This window comes from Simochromis diagramma, unplaced genomic scaffold, assembly GCF_900408965.1.
Source record: "Simochromis diagramma unplaced genomic scaffold, fSimDia1.1 OVJJ01000602.1, whole genome shotgun sequence".
NCBI classification, from domain to species: Eukaryota; Metazoa; Chordata; class Actinopteri; order Cichliformes; family Cichlidae; genus Simochromis; species Simochromis diagramma.
The window spans coordinates 12,268,476-12,290,959 of NW_024387040.1; the positions used below are offsets into that span (position 1 = coordinate 12,268,476).

A 22,484-nucleotide genomic window follows, 5' to 3' on the forward strand; every position below is an offset into this window, starting at 1 on the left:
CTTTGCATAGTAAAGCTAATGATAAAACAAATAAAATGTAATGGCAACAGCAGTAATAGATATACAAATTATTAGACACTGTAGATATATTCACAGTTATTTCGACTAGTCATTTCCTCCCAATAACCCTTTTTGCTTTGTACCATTTTTCTCCTCTCCTCCAGCTTTGTGTTGCAGAAAGAAACTCATTACCAAACAACAAAGTTATGTGATCAAGATATTGTCCACTATGTTTCTACCCATAAAAGCAACAACCTTACCTGATTTAAATATATACAATGTCCAGTTATGATTCTTTAACCCTTCCTGTCCACTTCCAGCTTTGTTTTGAGATTATACTATACGGTATCATAGTCCCAGCTTCCTTTGACCATTTCTTTCTTTTTAAATTATTGTTATGGTTATTAATATATATTACTGAAGAATAAATTTGTACATAACCATTACAATTCTCAACATGGATCATAAATCAATCCTGCTATATTAAGTCTTTGGTTCACTTTTAATGCTTGATCATTTTGACACAAATCTAGTCATATTTTTAAGGTCCATTGCAAGGAAATAGCATGTAAGCAAAGGTTGTTCAGTGAATTCTCATGCAAGGCTGTCTAATAGTGCTGTGTTGATGCACTGACAGCTCAGAGATAAAAGTCTCAGCTCTGAAGTTTTGTTGCCCAGGAGAGTATGAGTTGTGTCCCACTTGGAACAAAACAACATCCCGGGAATAGCAGTGGGCTGTGTCTTTCTTTTCCCATACGTTTTTGTCCAGGAAGTAACACACTGTTTACCACAGCTGAGCTGACAAATAGTCCTTTCAAGCCAGAGGAATCCCAATACACAAAGCTACTATAAATTGTTCAGTATCCTTAGTTTGCCCATGTGCTTAACATATCTAGAATGCATTAGTAAACATATGAGTCAATATCCAAGTTGTATCCTACTGAAGCCACTATACATAACTGTGGCACTTGTAATCTGATCGATCAAAAAACAAAAAACAGTTTCCATGGGATATTTCGTTATACATCATGGGAACTTTGTGTCAAATTGTTCTAATTGCTTAAATTCCTATATTTACAAACTATAATTTGACTGAAATACATTATGGTTTCATAATATGTATATAAAAGAACAAAGTGCTTTTACAGTTAAACCTGAGTGGTCTTTATAGCTTTCATCCTGACGTCTAAGACTGCAGAAACTAACAAAACGTGCTACTTTCCTTAAACTTAAACTTTATACGTCAAACTCCCATCACCTCCCTCAAACATCTCTATCTGTCTGCTTCCCTCTCTCCATCTATCACTCAGGTGTCAAAAGCATTGGGTTGTCACAATGACAGTGTTGATGCAGCAAAAGGAAAAACAGGCTCTTTGAATTTCTGTCAGGGTGACAGACAACTTCAGGTCAGTACAGAAAACGACAACACCTTATATACTTTACAGAATCAAATTTCTCCTGTAAGCCTGGCTCATGGCTTTAACTCTCCTTTTTCTCTTTGCAGGTAGTTGAAGTGTCCTGTAGTGCAAAAAGGAATATAAGGTAAAAAGGATATGAGGAGCTGCTTTGTACAGCTGTTACATGTGCAGCAGATCGTGCGTCCTCACATGAAACTCTTTTGTTTCCAGCCAAACTGCCTGCAATGTGGTGCTGCTGCTCAATCATGCTGTCTCAGTGTGTGAACTTCAACAAGCTGGAGACGCTGCACTGCAGCAAGCTGGAGCACCAATGCAAGCGAGAATCATAGGAGAGATGGAGAGAGTGGGTGAGCACTTGTTTCCTTGCATTTGCTTCACTCTGTTTTGTCTGTGAATTAGTTTCCCGGTCTTCTTTGTCCATCTTCCCGTTTTACTTTGGCAACTGCTCTTTCTTGTGTGCTGCTTCCTTCCCTGTTCCCAACTGCAGTAAAATAGTTCAAAATATGACTTCCTATCTTCTTGATAGAAAACATAATGGTGTCAAGGAAAAGTGTGGATTTAAAAGGAAAAGAGGACCACAGTACCCAGGGTATCGGATTGCACTTATTCAGTACTTGCACAAAGCTCCTGATAATGTTGCTGATGTGGCTTTGTTGTGTTGAAAACCGCAGTGTCCTGAAGATGGATTATAAAAAGCTCATCTTAGATGCTTTGCCCAGTGTCTTCTTACAAAGTTGTTTCATGCCAAAGAGAACAACCAGTTAAAAATATACAGCCAAGCAAAAAAAAAAAAAAAGTTTTAAAAAAATACAAATTTTAAAATAAATGCTCTTACACTATTTACTTAGGTAAATCCAGGTGGTGACTTAAGTTAATATGTATAAGTTCATTACTGAAAATCAATAAATAGTATCAAATCAAAGGGGTGACACACTGAGATATGTGCTCTAATTTTCTCTCCCTGTTAAAGAGATGATCTCTTGTTAATACTTGTGTGACTTAAGTAAAATTTATGCTTGATAATACTTGAGGCTGAAAATACAGCAATAGACCTAGCTAATGAAAAGTGAATTATGGTAAAGGAGTGCTTCCCACCTAACAAGTTGAGAGGTGTGGTACACTGTGGAGTGTGAATGTCTGTCACATGTTAGCCATGTGACAGACATTCACACTCACATTCAGACCTACGACCAGTTTAGAATCACCATTTAAACTATTTGCACATGCAAATTCCACACAGAAAGGCTCCAGTTTCAAGGCTTAAAGTCCAGGACCTTCTAGCTGTGAATCATCAGCTAGATGGTCCCCAAAACTTAATCATATCAAAACAAATATTTAACTCATTAAATGGAATCATGTGAACCATCCTAAAAATCACACCCAATAATATAACTATTTTTTTCCAAGTTTCTAACTAAGTTTTTTTTTTACAAACATGCAACCTGCATTTATTTTTGAATTAAGTGTACACACGGAAATATTAGACCTGTTGTAATCAGTCAACTTAACCAGTGATATTACAGCAAACAGGAGTAGGCTGACAGACCTCTCAGAATCCACTAATCGTCACTGGACTTTTTGACTCACACTGTTCACTCACCCACCAAATATACATTTATCTTCATCTCTGTGTTTTCATAGCTATTCAGGCATACCTGTTCAACTTTACTTACCGATATTTATCAAGATTAACAGAATTGTTATAACCACAGGAGATGGATTAGAAGATTGGATTAGAGTTCCTCATAACAACTCTGAACTGACTAGTTTCTGATATAATGCAATGGAATGGGCTGAACATCAGCTTGGAGTTGGAGATTTAGATTTAGCTTTAGATTTTTACTGTAACTTACACTCAGTGTCCACTTTGATAGGTACACCTAGTACTTGGTCGGAGCCCTTTTTGGCTCAGAACGGCCTTAATTCTTTGTGGCACAGATTCAACAAGGTGCTGCAAACATTCTTCAGAGATTTTGATCCAAATTGGCATGATGCCATCATACAGCATCACTCAGCAACTATGTGAATCTCCTGTTCCAAGATATTGCGATTGGTCTTGCCTTCTTATCAGCTTGAAATAGTCTGGCTCAATGGATGTTTTCTTTTTTTTTTTTTTCAAATTGAAATGATCTGTGAGTGAAAATCCCATTAGATTAGTCATTTCTCAAATACTCACACTAGCCATCTAGCTCCATCACAGGGGCCTAAATAAACTTTCTTCCCAATTCTGAGGCTCAGATTGAACTCCAGCAGGTTGTCTTGATCATGGCTACGTGCTTTAATTTGTTGGGTTTCTGCCGTGCTATTGGCTGTTTAGATCTTGTTGTTAACAAGCAGATGAACAGGTGTACCTAACAGGTATATCAGTAAGTAGGATTTCTGATAATATCTGTGCCTGTCATAGAAAATTTGCATTGTGTACGTGTGTGATATTTTCAGCTCTCTCTTGAAAAAAGTATATTAAATAACCAAAATAAGTGTAAAATCAGACATTGACGGATCCAATACTCTCTTTGGATTTTCTCCACATCAGGTCGAAATCTGTGTAAGGATGCAGAGCCCTCTAGTGGCGGTTTTGTGAGATGCAATTCCACGTCTTCTCTTGACGATATCTGTCAGTCAAATAAATCCTCCCCACTAACATGGTGAGCAACACACTTTTTTTTTTTAATGTCCACTGGATGTGTGTCTGTACACCCTGTAACTTATACATGTTTAATCTACAGCTTCCTCTTAGAGCCCAACTCCAACCCGGCTCCTAAATTGAAGACAGACTCTTGTAGCAGTGAGTATCACAAACACAGATGCTTTTTATATTCACCCCTGTTTATCAAGGGTTTTGCTGCTGTAACCATGTTTGTCTGATCCTCAGGGGAAATGCCTCGCTTCTGTGATTGCACAGCTTTCTGTAATTCTACACGTAAGAAAAATAATCACAATATTGCATTGACATTTTTAGAATCCAGGCTGCTGCTGCAATATGTGATGAGTGAATGCACCATTGTTATTCAAATTTAAAGAAAATATTTAGGCTTTTGGAAAACAGAACGTTGCTTCTATGAAGCAAGCTATCTGAGAAGAGAACTTCTCAGTTAATAAGTATTTTTATGGTGTCTCAGAAACTCCACCCACATACTAACCATCCCTTTTCTTTATTGCTTTCTCAGGCCAATTTTATGCTTTTAGAATCAATGTTACTAGTGAAGCTGTTAACATTCAGTCCCTAAAAAGCTTGGTATGTACCACACTGTATGCTTAAAGTATGCTTCATTAATATATAATTACTATATATATATATATATATATATATAATGCAACTTTGTAACTTTGTAACCCTATTTGACAGTTACTAAGTCCTGCTGCACTCCTCACATGTCCCACAAAGCAACAGTAAGTCTTGATCCAGTTACATTACATACAGTAATTGTAGATTATGTTGATATTTACTATGCATTTGTTAGTATCAGTATGTTGGTCACAACAACAGACAAAGCAACAGTAAGCAGTAAAAAGTTCTGCTGTTAAACTAAACTGTCCTGGTTTTCTGCCTCAGTCATGCAGGCTTAGAGACCCCCTGCCAACCTCTGGTTGATAGGGAAAAATCTGTATTGCACAACCAGCGGTTGACAGTCCTAGTGACTGTCAGTCACCTCAAGAAGCCACTCACCAACCATTTGGGAAATACACATTTTGACAACCGGTTGTTGCCATGGTGTTGGTCTTTGGGCCTGTGTAACTAAGGCCTACCTGGGAACATGGTTCTGGGTTTGTCTGTCTGTTTTTACAATAGAGAGAATAAGAATTGTCATTTAAAGGTTTCCAGGATGTTAAATGTGATTGCTTTTAACAAAATCTGATTATAATTTACACATATTAAAAATTATTTCTTACCAGGTGCAGTAATTATAATATTACAAAACAATATCAGGTAAACCTTACTGTAAATTTGTATAATGATTTCTTGTGTAGGTCTATAATTATTGATCATACTTCTATAATGTGAATCATGTTTTCACTTTCATTACTCAGGGTGCTCATATAGAATGCCATGGGACAAACCAGAGGTAATCATGTTTTGTTTTGGGTTTTTGTTTTCCTTTTTGCATTTTACCTGCACGTATGCTAATGGTAGAAAGAAAAAAGAAATTCCACTGACAGAGTGTAATGTCAATCCAACTTTTTCCTCTTTACCCTGTTGTCTTTTGGTCTCTAGGTTGTACAGCTGTATGGTGATATTGGAGATGTCTGGACCCGTCAATGTTTGCTCCTTAAAAAAACTTTTGCAACAGACCATTGCGAGCAACAATTTATTTACAGCTGAAAGTTCGCTTACTCGCCTGAGTTAGTTTGCATGCTTATTTTGTTATTTTCCTACCAACTGCTTTACATGATATAATAATTTGTCACTGTTACTCATGGTACTCTGTGCTTTGTCAGTGGTGTGTGGTGCTCCTGGTTTGCCTGTCCAGAGACTGTTGGAATCCAACCTGACCTGGGTTGCCAGTGACCTGCGGAGCTCAGATGTTTGTCAACCTGACCCTACACTACTTGCATGGTAACAAGAGTATAAAATATAGGCTTATATAAAATACAGCCTCTGAAAATTATGCCCACATGGCTTCATAGTCATGTACATTAACTGTAAGTAGGAAATTTAAGAGTGGGTTTTTTTTCATATTTTCTGTAAATACACAAAAAAGTGCAAGGTTATTGGGGATGTACTCTGTTTCTCCAACATGACATAACAAATACAACATAACCAAACCATTGTATGTTTATGATAATAATAGGAAGTACTACATTTTTTGTTTCAACATCATTTACACTTTTACATGAGTTTTTTATTTTGTCATTCTTCATTTACAAGTTTTGCTGAATTATTTTTATTACTCTCCTTCAATATTAGATTACTTTCCTATCTACTATTATTTTTTATTATTTTTTATTTATTTATTTTTTGTTTAAGACAGAAGAGCTCTGTGTAAGAAAGTGTTTTTATATATATGTTGATGTCACTTACTATATTGTGAAAGTTGTTCATTTTTCCCAAAATTGTATACAATCTGTTAGAGGAGATGTGTTTTATGTCCAGTAGACTCTAATAGGATATAATTTCTAACCTATTTATCATATTTTTTTTTCCACAGTGAAGCAAGTGAGACACTTGCTGTTCTTCTGACTGACAGCTGCCCTTCAGACACTTCAGCTGTTCCAACCACAACAGAACTTTCAACTCTGGCCAACGGCATTACTGCAGCTATGCAATCTTTGACTGATACCACCAAATCGTTGACCAATACAAGTGGAGATATTTATGCAACAATTGAAAATACAGTGCAAAAAAAAGAAAACACAACATTTTTTCAAACAACTGCCAGTGCAAAGTCCCCATCAGCACAACCTATTCTTCAGAATAGCTCACAAATAGTTCCTTCAACTGTGTTTAATAAAACAACAGTGCAAAATACTTTACCTAATGAAACCCAACTAACCAACACCATAACCAGCGCTTTCATAGCAGTACACAACAGCACAACTGTTATGCCTGATTCAGTGCTTAAGAGTACTACACTCTCTAAAATAACAAATGCATCTACACCATCTCCTAATCAAACTGTACACAAAGCAACTACAACAGCAACATCTCCAGATCTTACAACAATATACAATGTAACTACAGCCACAGCATATGCCAAAGATTATACAACAAAGAACAATGTAGTTGCAGTTACACCCTCTCCCATCAACAATGTAACATCTCCAGATCTTGCATACAATGCATATAACACAAATCATACAACAAAGACCAATTTAGTTGCAGTTACACCAATTCCCACTGACAATTTAACATCTCAAGATCCTGCAGCAAATGCATATACTGACAATTATGTAACAAAGACCAATATAGATACAGTTACACCATTTCCCACTGACAATGTAACATCTCCAGGTCTTGCAACGGTTACACCATCTCCCAGTGGCACAACAGTGTACAATGTAACCACAACTGGAGCATTTACTCCCACTGGCAAACACACATTTGTTAACAATGTAACAGCATCTGACAGTAATGACACAACAGGGACTCTAAACAATGTGTATAATGTAACCACAGAAAGCAAAAACAAGGCAGTATATAATAGTTCAGAAAGTTCAGCTAGCAGTACTACAATGTACATTTCAAATGCAGTTGCTTACAATAAAACTGAAACCAGCAACATTAACACAACAGCCTACAATTCAGTTGTATCAGGTAATAATTACAATACAACTACAGCTAAAAATAATTCTACAACAGTGTACAGTGAAACTACAGCTGGTTACAGTTACAGAGAAAATGTAACAAAAGCAAACAATACAACTACAGTAAACAATAATTACAGGACAGTGAGCCCATTTTTAACATCTCTGAACAATACAACACCATACAATTCAATTACATCTGGCACCAGTGACAGAGAAACTGGCAACAGTTACAACGCAACTACAGCCAGCAACATTTACGCAACAACCTACAATTCAGCTATGTCAGACAACAATTACAACACAACTACAGCCAGCAATAATTCTACAACATTGTACAATACAGCTATGTCCAACAATAATTTTACAACAGCGTACAATGCAACTACAGCCAGAAACAATTATACAACAGTCAACAGCGCAACCCTAACAGGTGACAGTCACACAACATACAATACAACTACAGCTGGCGACAGTTATTCAACAGCATACAATCAAACTACAACAAGCAAAAATGACAGTACAGCGTATAATGCAACTATAGCTGGTAGCAATTACACAACAGTGTACAGTGAAACCACAGCTGATAACAGTTACATAGAAACTGGTAATATTTACAACACAACTACAGCCAGCAACAATTACACTACAGACAATTACACAACAGTGCACAGTGCAAATACAAGTGCCAAAAATTCAACAACAGCATACAATACAACTACAGCAAACAACAATTACCCAACAGTGAGCCCATTTCTAACAACTCTAAACAATACAACAGTGTACAATTCAATTACATCTGGCACCAATGACAGACAACCTGGAAACAGTTACAACACAGCCACAGCCAACAATAATTCTACAACAGTTCACAGTGCAACTACAGAGAGAAACAATTATACAACAGTCGATGGCACAACCACAGCTGGTAACAATTACAAAATACCACCAACTACAGGTAGCAATAATTATACAACAGCGCACAATGCAACTACAGCCAGCAACATTTACGCAACAACTTACAATTCAGCTATGTCGGACAACAATTATAACACAACTACAGCCATCAATAATTCTACAACAGTGAGCCCATTTCTAACAACTCTGAACAGTACAACAGTGTACAATTCAGTTACTTCTGACAATAATGCAATTACAGTCAGAAACAATTATACAACAGTCAACAGTGCAACAACAACTGATGACAATTACACAACATACAATACAACTATAGCTGCCGACAGTTATCCAACAGCATACACTCAAACTACATCAAGCAAAAATGACAGTACAATGTATAATGCAACTGTAGCTGGTAGCGATTACACAACAGTGTACAGTGAAACCACAGCTGGTAACAGTTACATAGAAACTGGTAATATTTACAATACAACTACAGCCAGCGACAATTACACAACAGTGCTCAGTGCAAATACAAGTGCCAAAAATTCAACAACAGCATACAATACAACTACAGCAAACAACAATAACACAACAGTGAGCCCATTTCTAACAACTTTGAGCAATACAACAGTGTACAATTCAATTACATCTGGCACCAATGACAGACAACCTGGCAACAGTTACAACACAGCCACAGCCAACAATAATTCTACAACAGTTCACAGTGCAACTACAGAGAGAAACAATTATACAACAGTCGATGGCACAACCACAGCTGATAACAATTACAAAATACCACAAACTACAGGTAGCAATAATTATACACCAGCGCACAATGCAACTACAGCCAGAAACATTTACGCAACAACTTACAATTCAGCTATGTCGGACAACAATTATAACACAACTACAGCCATCAATAATTTTACAACAGTGAGCCCATTTCTAACAACTCTGAACAGTACAACAGTGTACAATTCAGTTACTTCTGACAATAATGCAATTACAGTCAGAAACAATTATACAACAGTCAACAGCGCAACAACACCTGGTGACAATTACACAACATACAGTACAACTATAGCTGCCGACAGTTATCCAACAGCATACACTCAAACTACATCAAGCAAAAATGACAGTACAATGTATAATGCAACTGTAGCTGGTAGCGATTACACAACAGTGTACAGTGAAACCACAGCTGGTAACAGTTACATAGAAACTGGTAATATTTACAACACAACTACAGCCAGCAACAATTACACTACAGACAATTACACAACAGTGCTCAGTGCAAATACAAGTGCCAAAAATTCAACAACAGCATACAATACAACTACAGCAAACAACAATAACACAACAGTGAGCCCATTTCTAACAACTTTGAGCAATACGTCACTGTACAATTCAATTACTTCTGGCAATAATGACAGACAAACTGGCAACAGTTACAATACAACTACAGCCAACAATAATTCTATAACACTGTACAATACAGCTATGTTGAGCAATAATTTTACAACAGCATACAATGCAACTACAGCCAGAAACAATTATACAACAGTCAACAGCGCAACAACACCTGGTGACACTTACACAACATACAATACAACTATAGCTGCCGACAGTCATCCAACAGCATACACTCAAACTACATCAAGCAAAAATGACAGTACAGTGTATAATGCAACTGTAGCTGGTAGAAATTACACAACAGTGTATAGTGAAACCACAGCTGGTAACAGTTACATAGAAACTGGCAATATTTACAATACAACAACAGCCAGCAACAATTACACAACAGTGAGCCCATTTTTAACAACTCCGAACAGTACAACAGTGTACAATTCAATTATATCTGGCAACAATGACAGAAAAACTGAGAACAATTACAACACAACTACAACCAACATTTCTTCTACAACAGTGTATAATACAGCTGTGTCCAACAACAATTATACAACAGCGTACAATGCAACTATGTCAGACAACAATTACAACACAACTACAGCCAGCAATAATTCTACAACATTGTACAATACAGATATGTCAAGCAATAATCTTACAACAGCATACAATGCAGCTACAGTCAGAAACAATTATACAACAGTCAACAGTGCAACAACAACTGATGACAATTACACAACATACAATACAACTATAGCTGCCGACAGTTATCCAACAGTATACACTCAAACTACAACAAGCAAAAATGACACTACAATGTATAATACAACTATAGATGGTAGCAATTACACAACAATGTACAGTGAAACCACGGCTGGTAACAGTTACATAGAAACTGGCAATATTTACAATACAACAACTGCAAACAACAATTACACAACAGTGAGCCCATTTCTAACAACTTTGAACAATACATCACTGTACAATTCATTTACTTCTGGCAATAATGACAGACAAACTAGCAACAGTTATAATACAACTACAGCCAACAATAATACTACAGCCAGCAACATTTACGCAACAACCTACAATTCAGCGAGGTCAGACAACAATTACAACACAACTACAGCCAGCAATAATTCTACAACATTGTACAATACAGCTATGTCCAGCAATAATTTTACAACAGCGTACAATGCAACTACGGTCAGAAACAATGACAGACAACCTGGCAACAGCTACAACGCAACCACAGCCAACAATAATTCTACAACAGTTCACAGTGCAACTATAGAGAGAAACAATTATACAACAGTCGATGGCACAACCACAGCTGGTAACAATTACATAATCCCACAAAATACAACTTCAGGTAGCAATAATTATACAACTACAGGTGGGCACAGTTACACAAAGGTTTACGATGCAACCACAGTGAACAACAATGACACAGTAGTTCATAATGCCACTACATCTGGGACCAATTTGAATGAAAATACAACTAACCAAAATTACACAACACTTAATTATGCAACTACACCTGGCAGTAATTCCACATTAGTGTCCAGCAACTTTAGTACAGCTACAACTATGAATAGTTCCACAGCAACTACACCTGGTAATAATTATACAGCAATGTATAATGCATCCACAGCTGTCATCAATTACACAGTAGTGTATAATGCAATTACATCTGGCAACAATTTTAATGTAACTGCAACTAACAACAACTACACAATAGTTTATAATGCAACTGGATCTGGTAGTAATTACACCCTTGTGTATGCTGCAACCACAGCTGACAACAATTACACAGCAATGTACAATGTAACAACAGCTGGCACAACTTTACACAATGGTGTGGCGACAACCAGTAACACAACAGTTAGTACAACAACAATATCTCCCAACTACACAATGATAAAGAGCACAACTACAGCCTCTAACAATTACACAACACCAGTGATCATTACTCCGACTATTCTATCTCAAAATAAAACAACTGCAATTATTGGAACCACAGAGAAAAGCACAACTGCTGCAGTGTCTCACAGTACTAAACCTACTTCAGCTCCACTGAAGAACCAGACTGCAAATTTCACCACAGTGAGTTTGACTCATGTCACAACAATAAGCAAAAATGAAAGCATGTCCACCACAGCTGCCAGCACTGTCCAAACAGATGACAGACCAGAGGCCGGTTTAACGACAACAACGACAACAACGACAACAACGACAACAACAACAGAAAATGCATCTGTTGTTATTATCTCACCCGCAACCACTGCAACTACTATAACAGGTCATGGTCCACAAGATTTAAATGGCACAACTGCTGAGGTTTCTTTGACTTATACAACACCTCTCACCAAAACTACTACAACCACCACAGTGGCTGGTATGTAGATACTGCAGTTTAACCTTTTTAAAAAAGTTATTACTATCGAGTTTTAAGCTACAGAACAAAAAAATAGATCTACTGATTTGATGATTTGCTCCTGTAGAGAACACAGGAACTTCCACAACTGATGTACAAACAACTGATGAAGCAGTCTACCTGTTGAATCAAACACAGGCTGTATCTCTGCTCAACGCCTCTCAAGTAAATGTCACTCTGCAGCTCTGTTGTGCAACTAACATTTAAATGGATAACGACTGTGTTTGTTTATTTTAATGTCTCATTTGGGAATTTTAAGGTGTCAGTGTTGGTTGAGACGCTGGAGAAGCATCTGGACAGTCCCTCTGTTTCACCATCAGTGGTAATCAAAGTTGTCAGTAACTTGATGGACAGTAACCCTGAGGCACTCTCTAAATCTGCAAACAGGTTCAACACACACGTCTGTCTTAAAACAAACAAAGAAAATAACATATGCACATGCACAATGTGATTTTTTTCCCCTGATGTTTGTGTTGTATTTCTTGGCGACAGGCTGATTCACTTGGTGGATGATCTGGGTGTTAAACTGGCTGTCACCGGTGGCGATGGAATTCTGTCAACCAGTTCCTTAGTTGTTGCTGTGAAAACAGTGAATGGGAGCAACTTCACAACAATCCTTTTTGATGTTTTTAACACTGATCATGTCCAGGTAGTCATCTGCTCATCAAAAGACATTGGTCCTCACATGAGAGCCTTTTTTTAAAATAAACATATCAATCTTAGTCTCTAAGACACGTAAGGGCTCAACCACACCTAAACCCAAACCTACCACTTAATTATTTATTTATTGTGTGTTTTCAGTTCAGTGGCCCAAAAAGGACCATGAAACGCTCAGAGCCTGCTTTGGCGTCTGTATACTTGCCTGCCTCCCTCACATCTGGTATCAGCCCTGAAGAGCAGAAGCAGGCCAACAGCGTCCAGTTTACTTTCTATGCAAAAAATTCATTCTTTAAGGTGCTTTCTCACTGTCATATCAGAATGTATTTATTTATTTTCTGTTTTGATTTATCTAATTGATTATGACCTATATGAAAGGGGTTAAATTTAAAGCGAATCTCATTCTCCTGTAACTGACCTCTGTATATTTCTTCATTTTTGCAGGATGCATCATTAGATAACAAAACTCTTGTCAGCGCAGTTCTAGGCTCAAGTGTGGCTAATCTGTCAATTAGCAACCTGAGTGAAAACATTAAGTTCACCATCCGAAACAGAAACCCGGTTCATGTGAGTGTCATGTGCAGCACGTTAGTAGTTTTGTATTGTTCACTTATGATCATAACATTATATCACTGCAATTATAAACAATATAGGCTCACAAAAAGATAAACTGTAATAACAAATTGTTTTTGGTTTGTAGGAAAACTACACAGCCAAATGTGCATTTTGGGATTTCACGCTGAATAGTGAGTTTGCACATTTCAAACAGTGTCTGTGAAGAGCCAGAAAGCCCCAGGTGTAAATATTCCTGCCCTTGATGTTATTTTTCAGGTGGTGGAGGAGGCTGGAGCTCTGTTGGCTGCTTTGTGGTCAACAGCACCCCTGAATATACAATCTGCAGCTGCAGCCATCTTACATCCTTTGCAGTACTGCTGGTTAGTGTGAATTTGTGCACCTGTTTCTGTTTCATGTATAATTTATAACAACCAGCAACGGAAACAAATTGCCTCAGTTTGTGTTCACTGTCTGTTTGTTGTGTATGCCACTTCTCCATGCAGGATTTGTCCAGACAGGAACTTCCTGACCAGAAGAACACACAAATTCTTACTTTCATCACCTACATTGGCTGTGGAATCTCTGCTATTTTTCTTGCTATCACATTGCTGACGTATCTTTCTTTTCCGTAAGGATCTATTTTGGTGCACATCAATCATTACTGTTTAGTCTTATAAATTTCTTAACGTTCTTTATTAAACTCTGTCTTTGTAGAAAATTGCTAAGGGATATACCAGCCAAGATCTTGGTCCAACTCTGTTTATCTCTGCTCTTCCTGAACTTGGTGTTCCTGCTGGACAGCTGGCTGGCGAGCCACAACAATACAGGCCTCTGTATTTGTACTGCCTTCTTCCTGCACTACTTCCTGCTGACATCATTTACATGGGCGGGGCTTGAGGCCCTGCATATGTATCTCAGCATTGTGCGAGTTTTTACACCCTACCTGAGCCAGTACATGCTGAAGTTCACTTTGACGGGTTGGGGTAGGAATCTTCAAACTTTTACTTGATGATCAATTATTAATTTTTCATTATATCAATATTTTAAATGTGTTCATAAATTTCCTTTGATTAACCTTGGGTTTTTTGCAGGTATTCCTCTTGTCATTGTAATTATTGTGATATCCGTGGACAAAAACAACTATGGTTTGATTAATTATGGAAAACACACAAATGACACTTCAGATAACTTGTGAGTTATTTTTTAATATTTTGTTTTGTATGTCAAAGCTTTAGATCCATTTTCTTGATTAAACTCACCAAGAAGCTATGGCTAAGTACTGTAGATAGAACACTTACTTGGGCAAGATACTGAATTCTGATCGTGTATGTGAATAGTAAATGAGATGAATAAGGCTTGTAGTGTAAAATATTTTGAATGGTTAATAACATTTTGGAAAGTGAAGTCTGTGCTTTTCCTAAACGGCATTTGAGAGTAAGCAGCATTCCCATAATGTTGGTTAAACATATTTCTTGAAAAAATATAATAAAGGTTATCTATTTAAATACCACACGATTTTACACAGTGGCATTATTTACCCAGAATTAAGCCAAAATGTACAAGCACCATGTGAAAAACTAAGTATACCATTACTGCTTCCATTAGAATTAAGAGGGTAAACAGCAGCCTGGTTCTCTTAATAAAATACACTGAATTAACTAATCATCAGCAAGTGTTGGCAGTTTGCTGCTCTGGAGCATTCAGGTGTGTGTTAACACAACGCCAAGCAGAAAAGACATCAGCAGCAATCATAGAGAAATCAGCGGTAACATATTAAATGTTTAGGTTCATTAAAGTACAATTAGAAAAAGACAGAGAAAATATAGCTTATTTGGAAGGGCTGCCAGGAGAAAACCTGTTCTCTTCAAAGGGACATGGCAGCATGGCTTATATTTGCAAAATTACAACTGAAAAAACACAATAATTTTAGAACAATTCCCTTTGGATAGAGGAGATCAAGGCAGAGATCTTTGGACAAAATGCACAGCTCTATTTTTGGCAAAAAACAGTTTATCAGCATAAACACTGCATACAAACTGTCAAACTGTCAGGAAATCAGCCATTTCCATTTTTCAGCTCCTGAGTATGAAACTGTGCAATAACCAGTTGAACTAATGTCACCATTGCTAAACCAAAGTATTTCCCAGGAGTGGCAACTGTGGAAAAATGTCCTAACTTGATTCTCCCAACACTGATCAGAGATGATGATTTAAAAACACTATGCAACTGCCAGGATTCTCACATTCCATGAGGCTGCTTTATGGCATGGATTATTGATGCTGATGCACATATTGAAACAGAGCCATTATGAATTTTAGAGTGATTTTTCCAAGTGAGGAGTCAAAATATCCCTGTCAAAATAGGAGGAGTCAAAATATCTACTGTAAATGGATTTTGCCATACACATCAACAAATTAGATGGTCCAGCCACCTTAGCAAAGAACTTAACCTTTGATTAATCACACTGCTTTAGTTGTGTCGCCACAGCATCTAATAATTTTGAAGCAACCTAAGTGAAGAGAAAGAAAACAAGTTATCACTGTTTTGAAGCTAAAATGTTCCCTTGGTCATTTCTCCTTTGTTTTCTTTCTGTAGCTGCTGGCTGAGTAATAACATAGCCTTCTATGTGGGTGTGGTGGCCTATTTCCTCCTGATCTTTATCCTGTGCCTGCTGGCCTTCATCGTTGTTATGGGACAGCTTTCACGTATCAAGAAGCAGAACCCCCACAACCAGTCTCCCAAAAGAAGTGTTATGACTGATCTGCGCAGTGTCACCGGCCTCGTCATCATCCTCGGCCTTACCTGGGGGTTTGCTCTGTTTGCATGGGGACCCCTCTACTTACCCTTTGTTTACCTTTTTTCTATATTCAACTCTCTGCAAGGTGACATGTGTATAAACACCTTGAATTTCAAAATAGGATTGATTATTTTTTATCATAATAACACAAATATATAATAACACAATAATAACACTATAAAATGCATGGATGTATACTATAAGCTACTTCCTTACTGTTCCTGTGTAGGTTTCTTTGTCTTTGTTTTCCACTGCGCCATAAAGGAGAATGTCCGCAGGCAGTGGAGAACTTACCTTTGCTGTGGAAAACTGCGACTGGCTGAGAACTCAGGTGAAATTACTAAATGTTCCCGAAGATTTCTTTAGAAGCACTTTATAGTAGTTCAGTTGGTTACAACAGAGTAAACAGTGGTTGCTTTAGAACCTTTGTCTTCAAATTTTGTTCTTAATTTCCACCAAAATAAGTTAGTCATTTAAATAAAAACTTAAAGTAATCTAAATAAAGATATGATATACACATGCATGGATGTAGTATGTCATTCACATCCATGTGTGAGGAGAGCTCAGGTTTAAATCCAAAGCTAAACTTGTTAAATCCACATAGTTTACTGCTTATCATAAACCAGCTAATTACAGTTGAATTCTCTATCTTTCTGAAACTAATGCCCCGACTAATGGGTTGAACTTGCCTCTCACCAACTGCTGAACTCTAGAATTGACATAAAACTAGCAGACCACTCCTACAGTACTTCGCAGTACTTGGTTTGTTTTCTTGTTTTCTGGGAAGGTTTTCAGATTTTTTGAGGATTGACTGCTTTAAAGCCAAAAAACATTTGTTAAATATTAGCTACATACCTGATAGATAACTGCTAATTAGTGCTAATGTTCTAGATTTAAGCCTTTAGATAAGCATAAATATGAATGGCTTAAAAGTGTTTCTGGGTTGCTTTGACCTAACAAGAGATTTGGCAGAGATTTTAAAGAATGTGACAGGAAAATCAAAGTGAAATCTTGTCGTATTACCCTGCCTTTTCAAAAAGCAGATAGTTTTTTAGAGCAAACAAACGTGTCAATTTTCAGCCTATTTTTGGTTAAACGGTCATGTATTCTACAGATTGGAGTCGAACATTCACACAAAACAAGAAGAATATCTCTCGCTCCAGTGCAATCACCTTGGATCCAAAGTTCACTTCTCGAAGCTCCTCTGTTGTCAGTTATGGCACCAATAGCAGTGGTATGTGATGCGGTGGCAGATAGTCCTTTTCAAACATCGCATATTTGAATATATTCTTCATAACACATTGTTCTCATTGCCCGCAGGCTCTGTGTTCGCGGACAGCGGGATATCTGACAGCTCCAACAATGATGTCGTCCTCAACGATATTCACAGGGGAAATCTGAAACAAGGCAAAACTACCAAATGACTCTACCTGAGCTTTCTTTTGTGATTACAGCCAATTCCAAGAAATGATCTCTGGGAGTTTACAAGATGCAAATTGGAGGAGTAGTTTTCCTTAAGAAAGCCTTAATGTTCCAAAAAAATGAAGGTTCGATGAAGGACTAAAGAGGATCAGGGACAAAGGAGACCTTTGTCTAAATACCTTTAGAGAAGAAGAAATCAAAAAGTGGAGAATGTTTTCAATTCTACACTAATAGTATAGATAATGAAAGAGTCTTGTTAGCAGAGATAAGGTGTACTACTGAAACTGAAACATTATATTGAACTGCATTTACTTGGTAGCCGAGAACAGATGCTGTCAGTATTGTATAGATTATTATCTGGCTATTTCTTTGAGGCTATATTCATTTCTTGAACAGACAAATGACGGAATTTCCAGTCTTAACTCTACATTTCAGTGCCTTTGCCAAATTCTAAGTTTATTCTGGCAGTGTCAAATGGCACTTTGGGATGTATTTAGCTACCTACAGAGACAAGGTTGATTGATGCAAAATGTGCACATGCCAAACTCAACTGCTTGATCATATCTGATAAAAGTTGATATCTGCAAGATTATCTAAGGGTGCAGTTCTGTGTTAAATATTGTATTATTCACTACATTATAGAGGTTTTTTTAAAATTTGGTTCAGACATGCTTTTTATGAAAAAGAAAAAAGATTTGAAATATTTTCATGTGGCGAACTGAAGCACAATCACAATATGGGATTTATGTCCTGTCCTTTTTAACAAGGACACATTTTGCTAAATGTCCTTGGAAGGCCATTTGCATGCCATGAAAGATGAAATAAAAAAGAAAAAACTAACTTCAACTTATCACCTGCCCAGCTGCTCTCTCACTTTTTGCATCAGACTTTCACATCTACTCCACATCTTTACATCTTTAATCAAACCCTTTCAACAGGAGGGGGAAAAAAAACTACAATTATGATCCCAGCAGACAACCCTCTCATCACCGTGTTGAGTAACCTTCAGCAGAGCATCTCACGCCCACCCAGCGCCAGTTCAATTGCAGCCTGTCAAGGTTAGCCTCAGAGGTCGGCACCAGTTAGCTATTAAAAGTTTTACATGATTTCCAACCTCAGAACAGGGCGACCTCTAATGTTAAGCCCATGAGTGAGAGATGCTGGGAGAAAAATGAAGAGCTGGAGGCACAGATGTCACACTGATAAGCATGAATACCATAAATTAAATTTAATCCTGAATGCCCAATGCCAATCAATCCTAATTCTGCTTGAAAGCATAATCACTGTTTTTTTGTAAACCAAATGTTTTGTTTACCAGCTTCTTCAAAATGCCTTCTAGTTAGAGTCATTTTAAGTTCACTCAAAATTTTAAGGACATATACTGATGCAGTTTAAACGGTCTATTTGTGGTATTGACAGTCATGTTATGCAATACCATTATACCTTATCACCTTTGTTTTACCTGTTTATGTTTTAATTTTTGACTTTGTGACTCCACTGCGGTCTTAAAGATCCTTGATGTCATGTCTTTTGTCTCTGTTCAACCCTCACATGCAGAAAACTCCAAATTGGAGCTCAGGAGTTAATGCTTCCCGGTTCACATGGAATGAAGCTAAAAAGGCTGTCACGCCAGGTGCCATACTTTATTGCCAAACAAAATGTGTATGAATTTGTGCACATATAAATCATTAAATAAATAAAAACGTTTATATTTATATATTTTCTGTATTAATGGCATTTGTAATTGCTAATGGTAATGTAGTCATGGTACCATTTGGGTACTTGGTAAGATTTGTCTTATGGTACAAAGCTATCTTAGTATCGTAGTTTCAATAATTATTCGCATATTGTGGTGTAAAGCACTTTTATTAAGGCTTATGAACCCTGGCTATAATGAATAAAAGTCTAAACTAATAGGGTGTGTGTTCTCACAATGTTCTACAGAGAATAAAGTTTTTATTTTAAAGCACTTCTATAGATGGGCAAATTTCAGCTTCAGTACATTTCATTAAATCATATCTGTTTATGTATCGTTTTCTATACACCCACTTGTGCTCTTCAGCCTCAGGCAGAAGAGTTTGCATTGACAGTATTAAATGTAAATAAAGACAAATCAAAATCAGTTGGTGTTAAGAGTCATTCAAGTATCTTCTGGGAGCTTGTTTTCCATAAAAACTCTTCAAGTGCCACCATCTTCCACCAGATGTCAGTATAATCCCATCACTTTGCACTACCTTTAACTCTGATATGATGATGGCCTGTTGGCAAGTGTGCAGTTTTATTACAGCTATTTGGCAGGTTATTATTACCGAGGCAAATCTTAATTATAGCTTCTAAGTGAAATAAAAATCCCCCAGCTTTAACCAGGATAATATTACAGTTATAATCCTGTTACAACCACTATAAAACAATACAATTTCTGAATGACAAAAATTCAGCAAGGACTTCCAAGAACCTTAAATTCTCATTTCCCATCATATAATTCATATATGCATGAGAATCCTTTCTGTCTGGCTGATGTAATTCTGTCAAATTCTATATTCCACTTTGCTAAAAAAAAAAAAAAAAAAAAAAAAAGTGCCATGGATGCAAAATAAACGTGACAGGTTCACTCGGCTAATTTGTTTGCAGATTTAACAAACTAATCACACATCAGCCAAGGGGGCCGTTTTTTTCTCCTCATCTGAAGTTTTAATTAGATTTGAAGGTTAATTTTTACTGCTGCTGTGCAAGTGTGGCCTACGTGCTTTCACAAACAGACTAACAGTAGCAATGTGGGAAAAGGTAAAGGGAGAAATAAAACCACTAAAACTGATAAAACATTTCATTTCTAATTGGATGTTTTATTGTTAATTTCAGGGAAAATATAAACAAACACTATTAATTTACAAAGGCCATCCATATTTCCCCCAGCTGAAGAAAGGCCCATGCCTCTCTTAGGGTTGCAGCTTAACACTTTAACAGCATTTTCATTCATTCCATACCCGCAGTGCTTTATTTGCAGGTATAAAACCCTACAAGGATGTGAAAAATCAAATTTTTTTTTTTTTTACACAGGTCTCTCTGTGTATTTTTTCAAATTATTTTTATGTATTTTAAAGTGTAAGAACTGAGACAGCCTGCTTGTGTTTAATAGTGAATAGTTAATCTTTTTGCAGTTAAGGAGATGTAATTCACTCTGATTTTTGGGCTAATGTGAGGGTTTACTCCTTACAAAACTGTACTCTATGCAGCAACTTTCCTTCCCGTCTTTTGCTGTGGTCTTTTGCCCTCAGTGAACAGGTGTAAATGGAGCTAAACCTGCTTATGATGCTTGTCAGCAAATAACTAAACATTAGCAACAGCGTTAACAGGAGGGCAAACTTGCATAAAAGAAACAGCTCATGAGCCCAAAATCGAATTCACTCATGGTACTCGGACATCCTCGTTACTAGCAGAAAGGTATGTTACTACGATATAAACCTGCAAAAACAAAACCACTCATAGTTCACCATAATTCACAGGTTATTGCTGTAAAATGACAGCTTTTGCCTTGAGCACAGTTTGGGTGAAGCCCTATTAGGTGATCACTGTTTGCAAGTTTCACTAAAGCAGAGGAGTGATTCCAGTGAATTGTGGATGGATGGATGGAAGATGGATGGCTCACCATGGCATGAGCTTATCGGCCCTTTGGCAGAAAGAACTACAAATGGAACTGTATGTATTATTTCTGTTCTCTTAAGCCCTCTATCCCTTTCTTTAATTGTAGTTTTAAACATGGGAGAGGTGTGCATTACTTTTCAAATTTGTAGCTTTTAACTTGACTAACATTGGTAAATCTGAGATGTTGCAGCTTGCGGACTTTAGATTGCAATATCTCAACTTGCATCACACTTTTTACCTCATACATTGAGATATACTGTGAGATACCCTGAGTTAAGTATTGATTAACTTAGCTGCAAATGTCATAGGGTATATCAATTTTTCCAACTTTGTACCAAATTCAGGTATCCTTGAACCTCAAGTCCTGTATCTGTAAGGCAGTGGGTATTTGGGATGACTGGAAGAAGGCAGATCAAAGTGAAAACCTGGCTGTACCAAAATGGCTGTATTCAACCATTCCTATAATCTGAAAGTGCTCCTAATGTTCAATGATAGGATAATTTTCTTCGGGATTTTCAGAAAGTAGCAAAGAGTAATACATTTTTTAAGTAGTAATGAACATACCTATTACGGTACGAACTTAAGTTTTCGTAAAATGTAAACATACTGCAACTGACTTGACTTATATAATTTTTTTTTCCAGTGATGGCTTGAGCAAATAAATATAACTATTAAATGTTTTCTGTAGGTGTTGTGAAGATGCAGTTTAAGATAAGAAAACATTCCTCCACAAGCCTGAGAATTGATTTTTTTTTCATTTAGCACACAGTTACAGCTTTGAACCTATAGCCAAACTTAACAAGCCATTGATATTATCAACCTGTATGACTTGTTATACAACTAAAAGGCTTTCTCATAACAAATGTGCTATTTAAAAAACACTCTCAGATATTTATGAAAATTTGAAGAGCTTTAAAGAACCCTATTATTATAACTCTCAGACATGGTGGTGGAGGGTTGATTTGTTTTGCGGTCACAGGGCTTAGGCAACTTGCTGTCACCG

General features: G+C 37.0%; 1 protein-coding gene across 3 annotated transcripts in view; it reads left to right on the forward strand.

The window, feature by feature from the left end:
• adgrg2a (adhesion G protein-coupled receptor G2a) overlaps nt 1–19,961 on the forward strand; it is a 37,725-nt gene extending 17,764 nt beyond the window's left edge. For 2 of the 3 annotated variants that reach the window (XM_040044133.1, XM_040044134.1), the window contains 28 exons: nt 1,311–1,406; nt 1,505–1,542; nt 1,629–1,765; nt 3,952–4,063; nt 4,145–4,203; nt 4,291–4,338; nt 4,586–4,653; nt 4,765–4,808; nt 5,313–5,346; nt 5,448–5,482; nt 5,632–5,759; nt 5,856–5,973; nt 6,566–8,211; nt 8,314–12,369; nt 12,476–12,573; nt 12,668–12,795; nt 12,901–13,057; nt 13,210–13,362; nt 13,510–13,632; nt 13,766–13,811; nt 13,897–14,000; nt 14,124–14,248; nt 14,335–14,603; nt 14,712–14,811; nt 16,216–16,502; nt 16,647–16,748; nt 17,532–17,651; nt 17,738–19,961. In XM_040044133.1, the coding sequence (XP_039900067.1) occupies nt 1,311–1,406; nt 1,505–1,542; nt 1,629–1,765; nt 3,952–4,063; nt 4,145–4,203; nt 4,291–4,338; nt 4,586–4,653; nt 4,765–4,808; nt 5,313–5,346; nt 5,448–5,482; nt 5,632–5,759; nt 5,856–5,973; nt 6,566–8,211; nt 8,314–12,369; nt 12,476–12,573; nt 12,668–12,795; nt 12,901–13,057; nt 13,210–13,362; nt 13,510–13,632; nt 13,766–13,811; nt 13,897–14,000; nt 14,124–14,248; nt 14,335–14,603; nt 14,712–14,811; nt 16,216–16,502; nt 16,647–16,748; nt 17,532–17,651; nt 17,738–17,841 (8,535 nt within the window). In that variant the 3' untranslated portion in view covers nt 17,842–19,961. The other variant, XM_040044135.1, reaches the window with a different exon arrangement.
• Nucleotides 19,962–22,484: the final 2,523 nt, after the last annotated feature.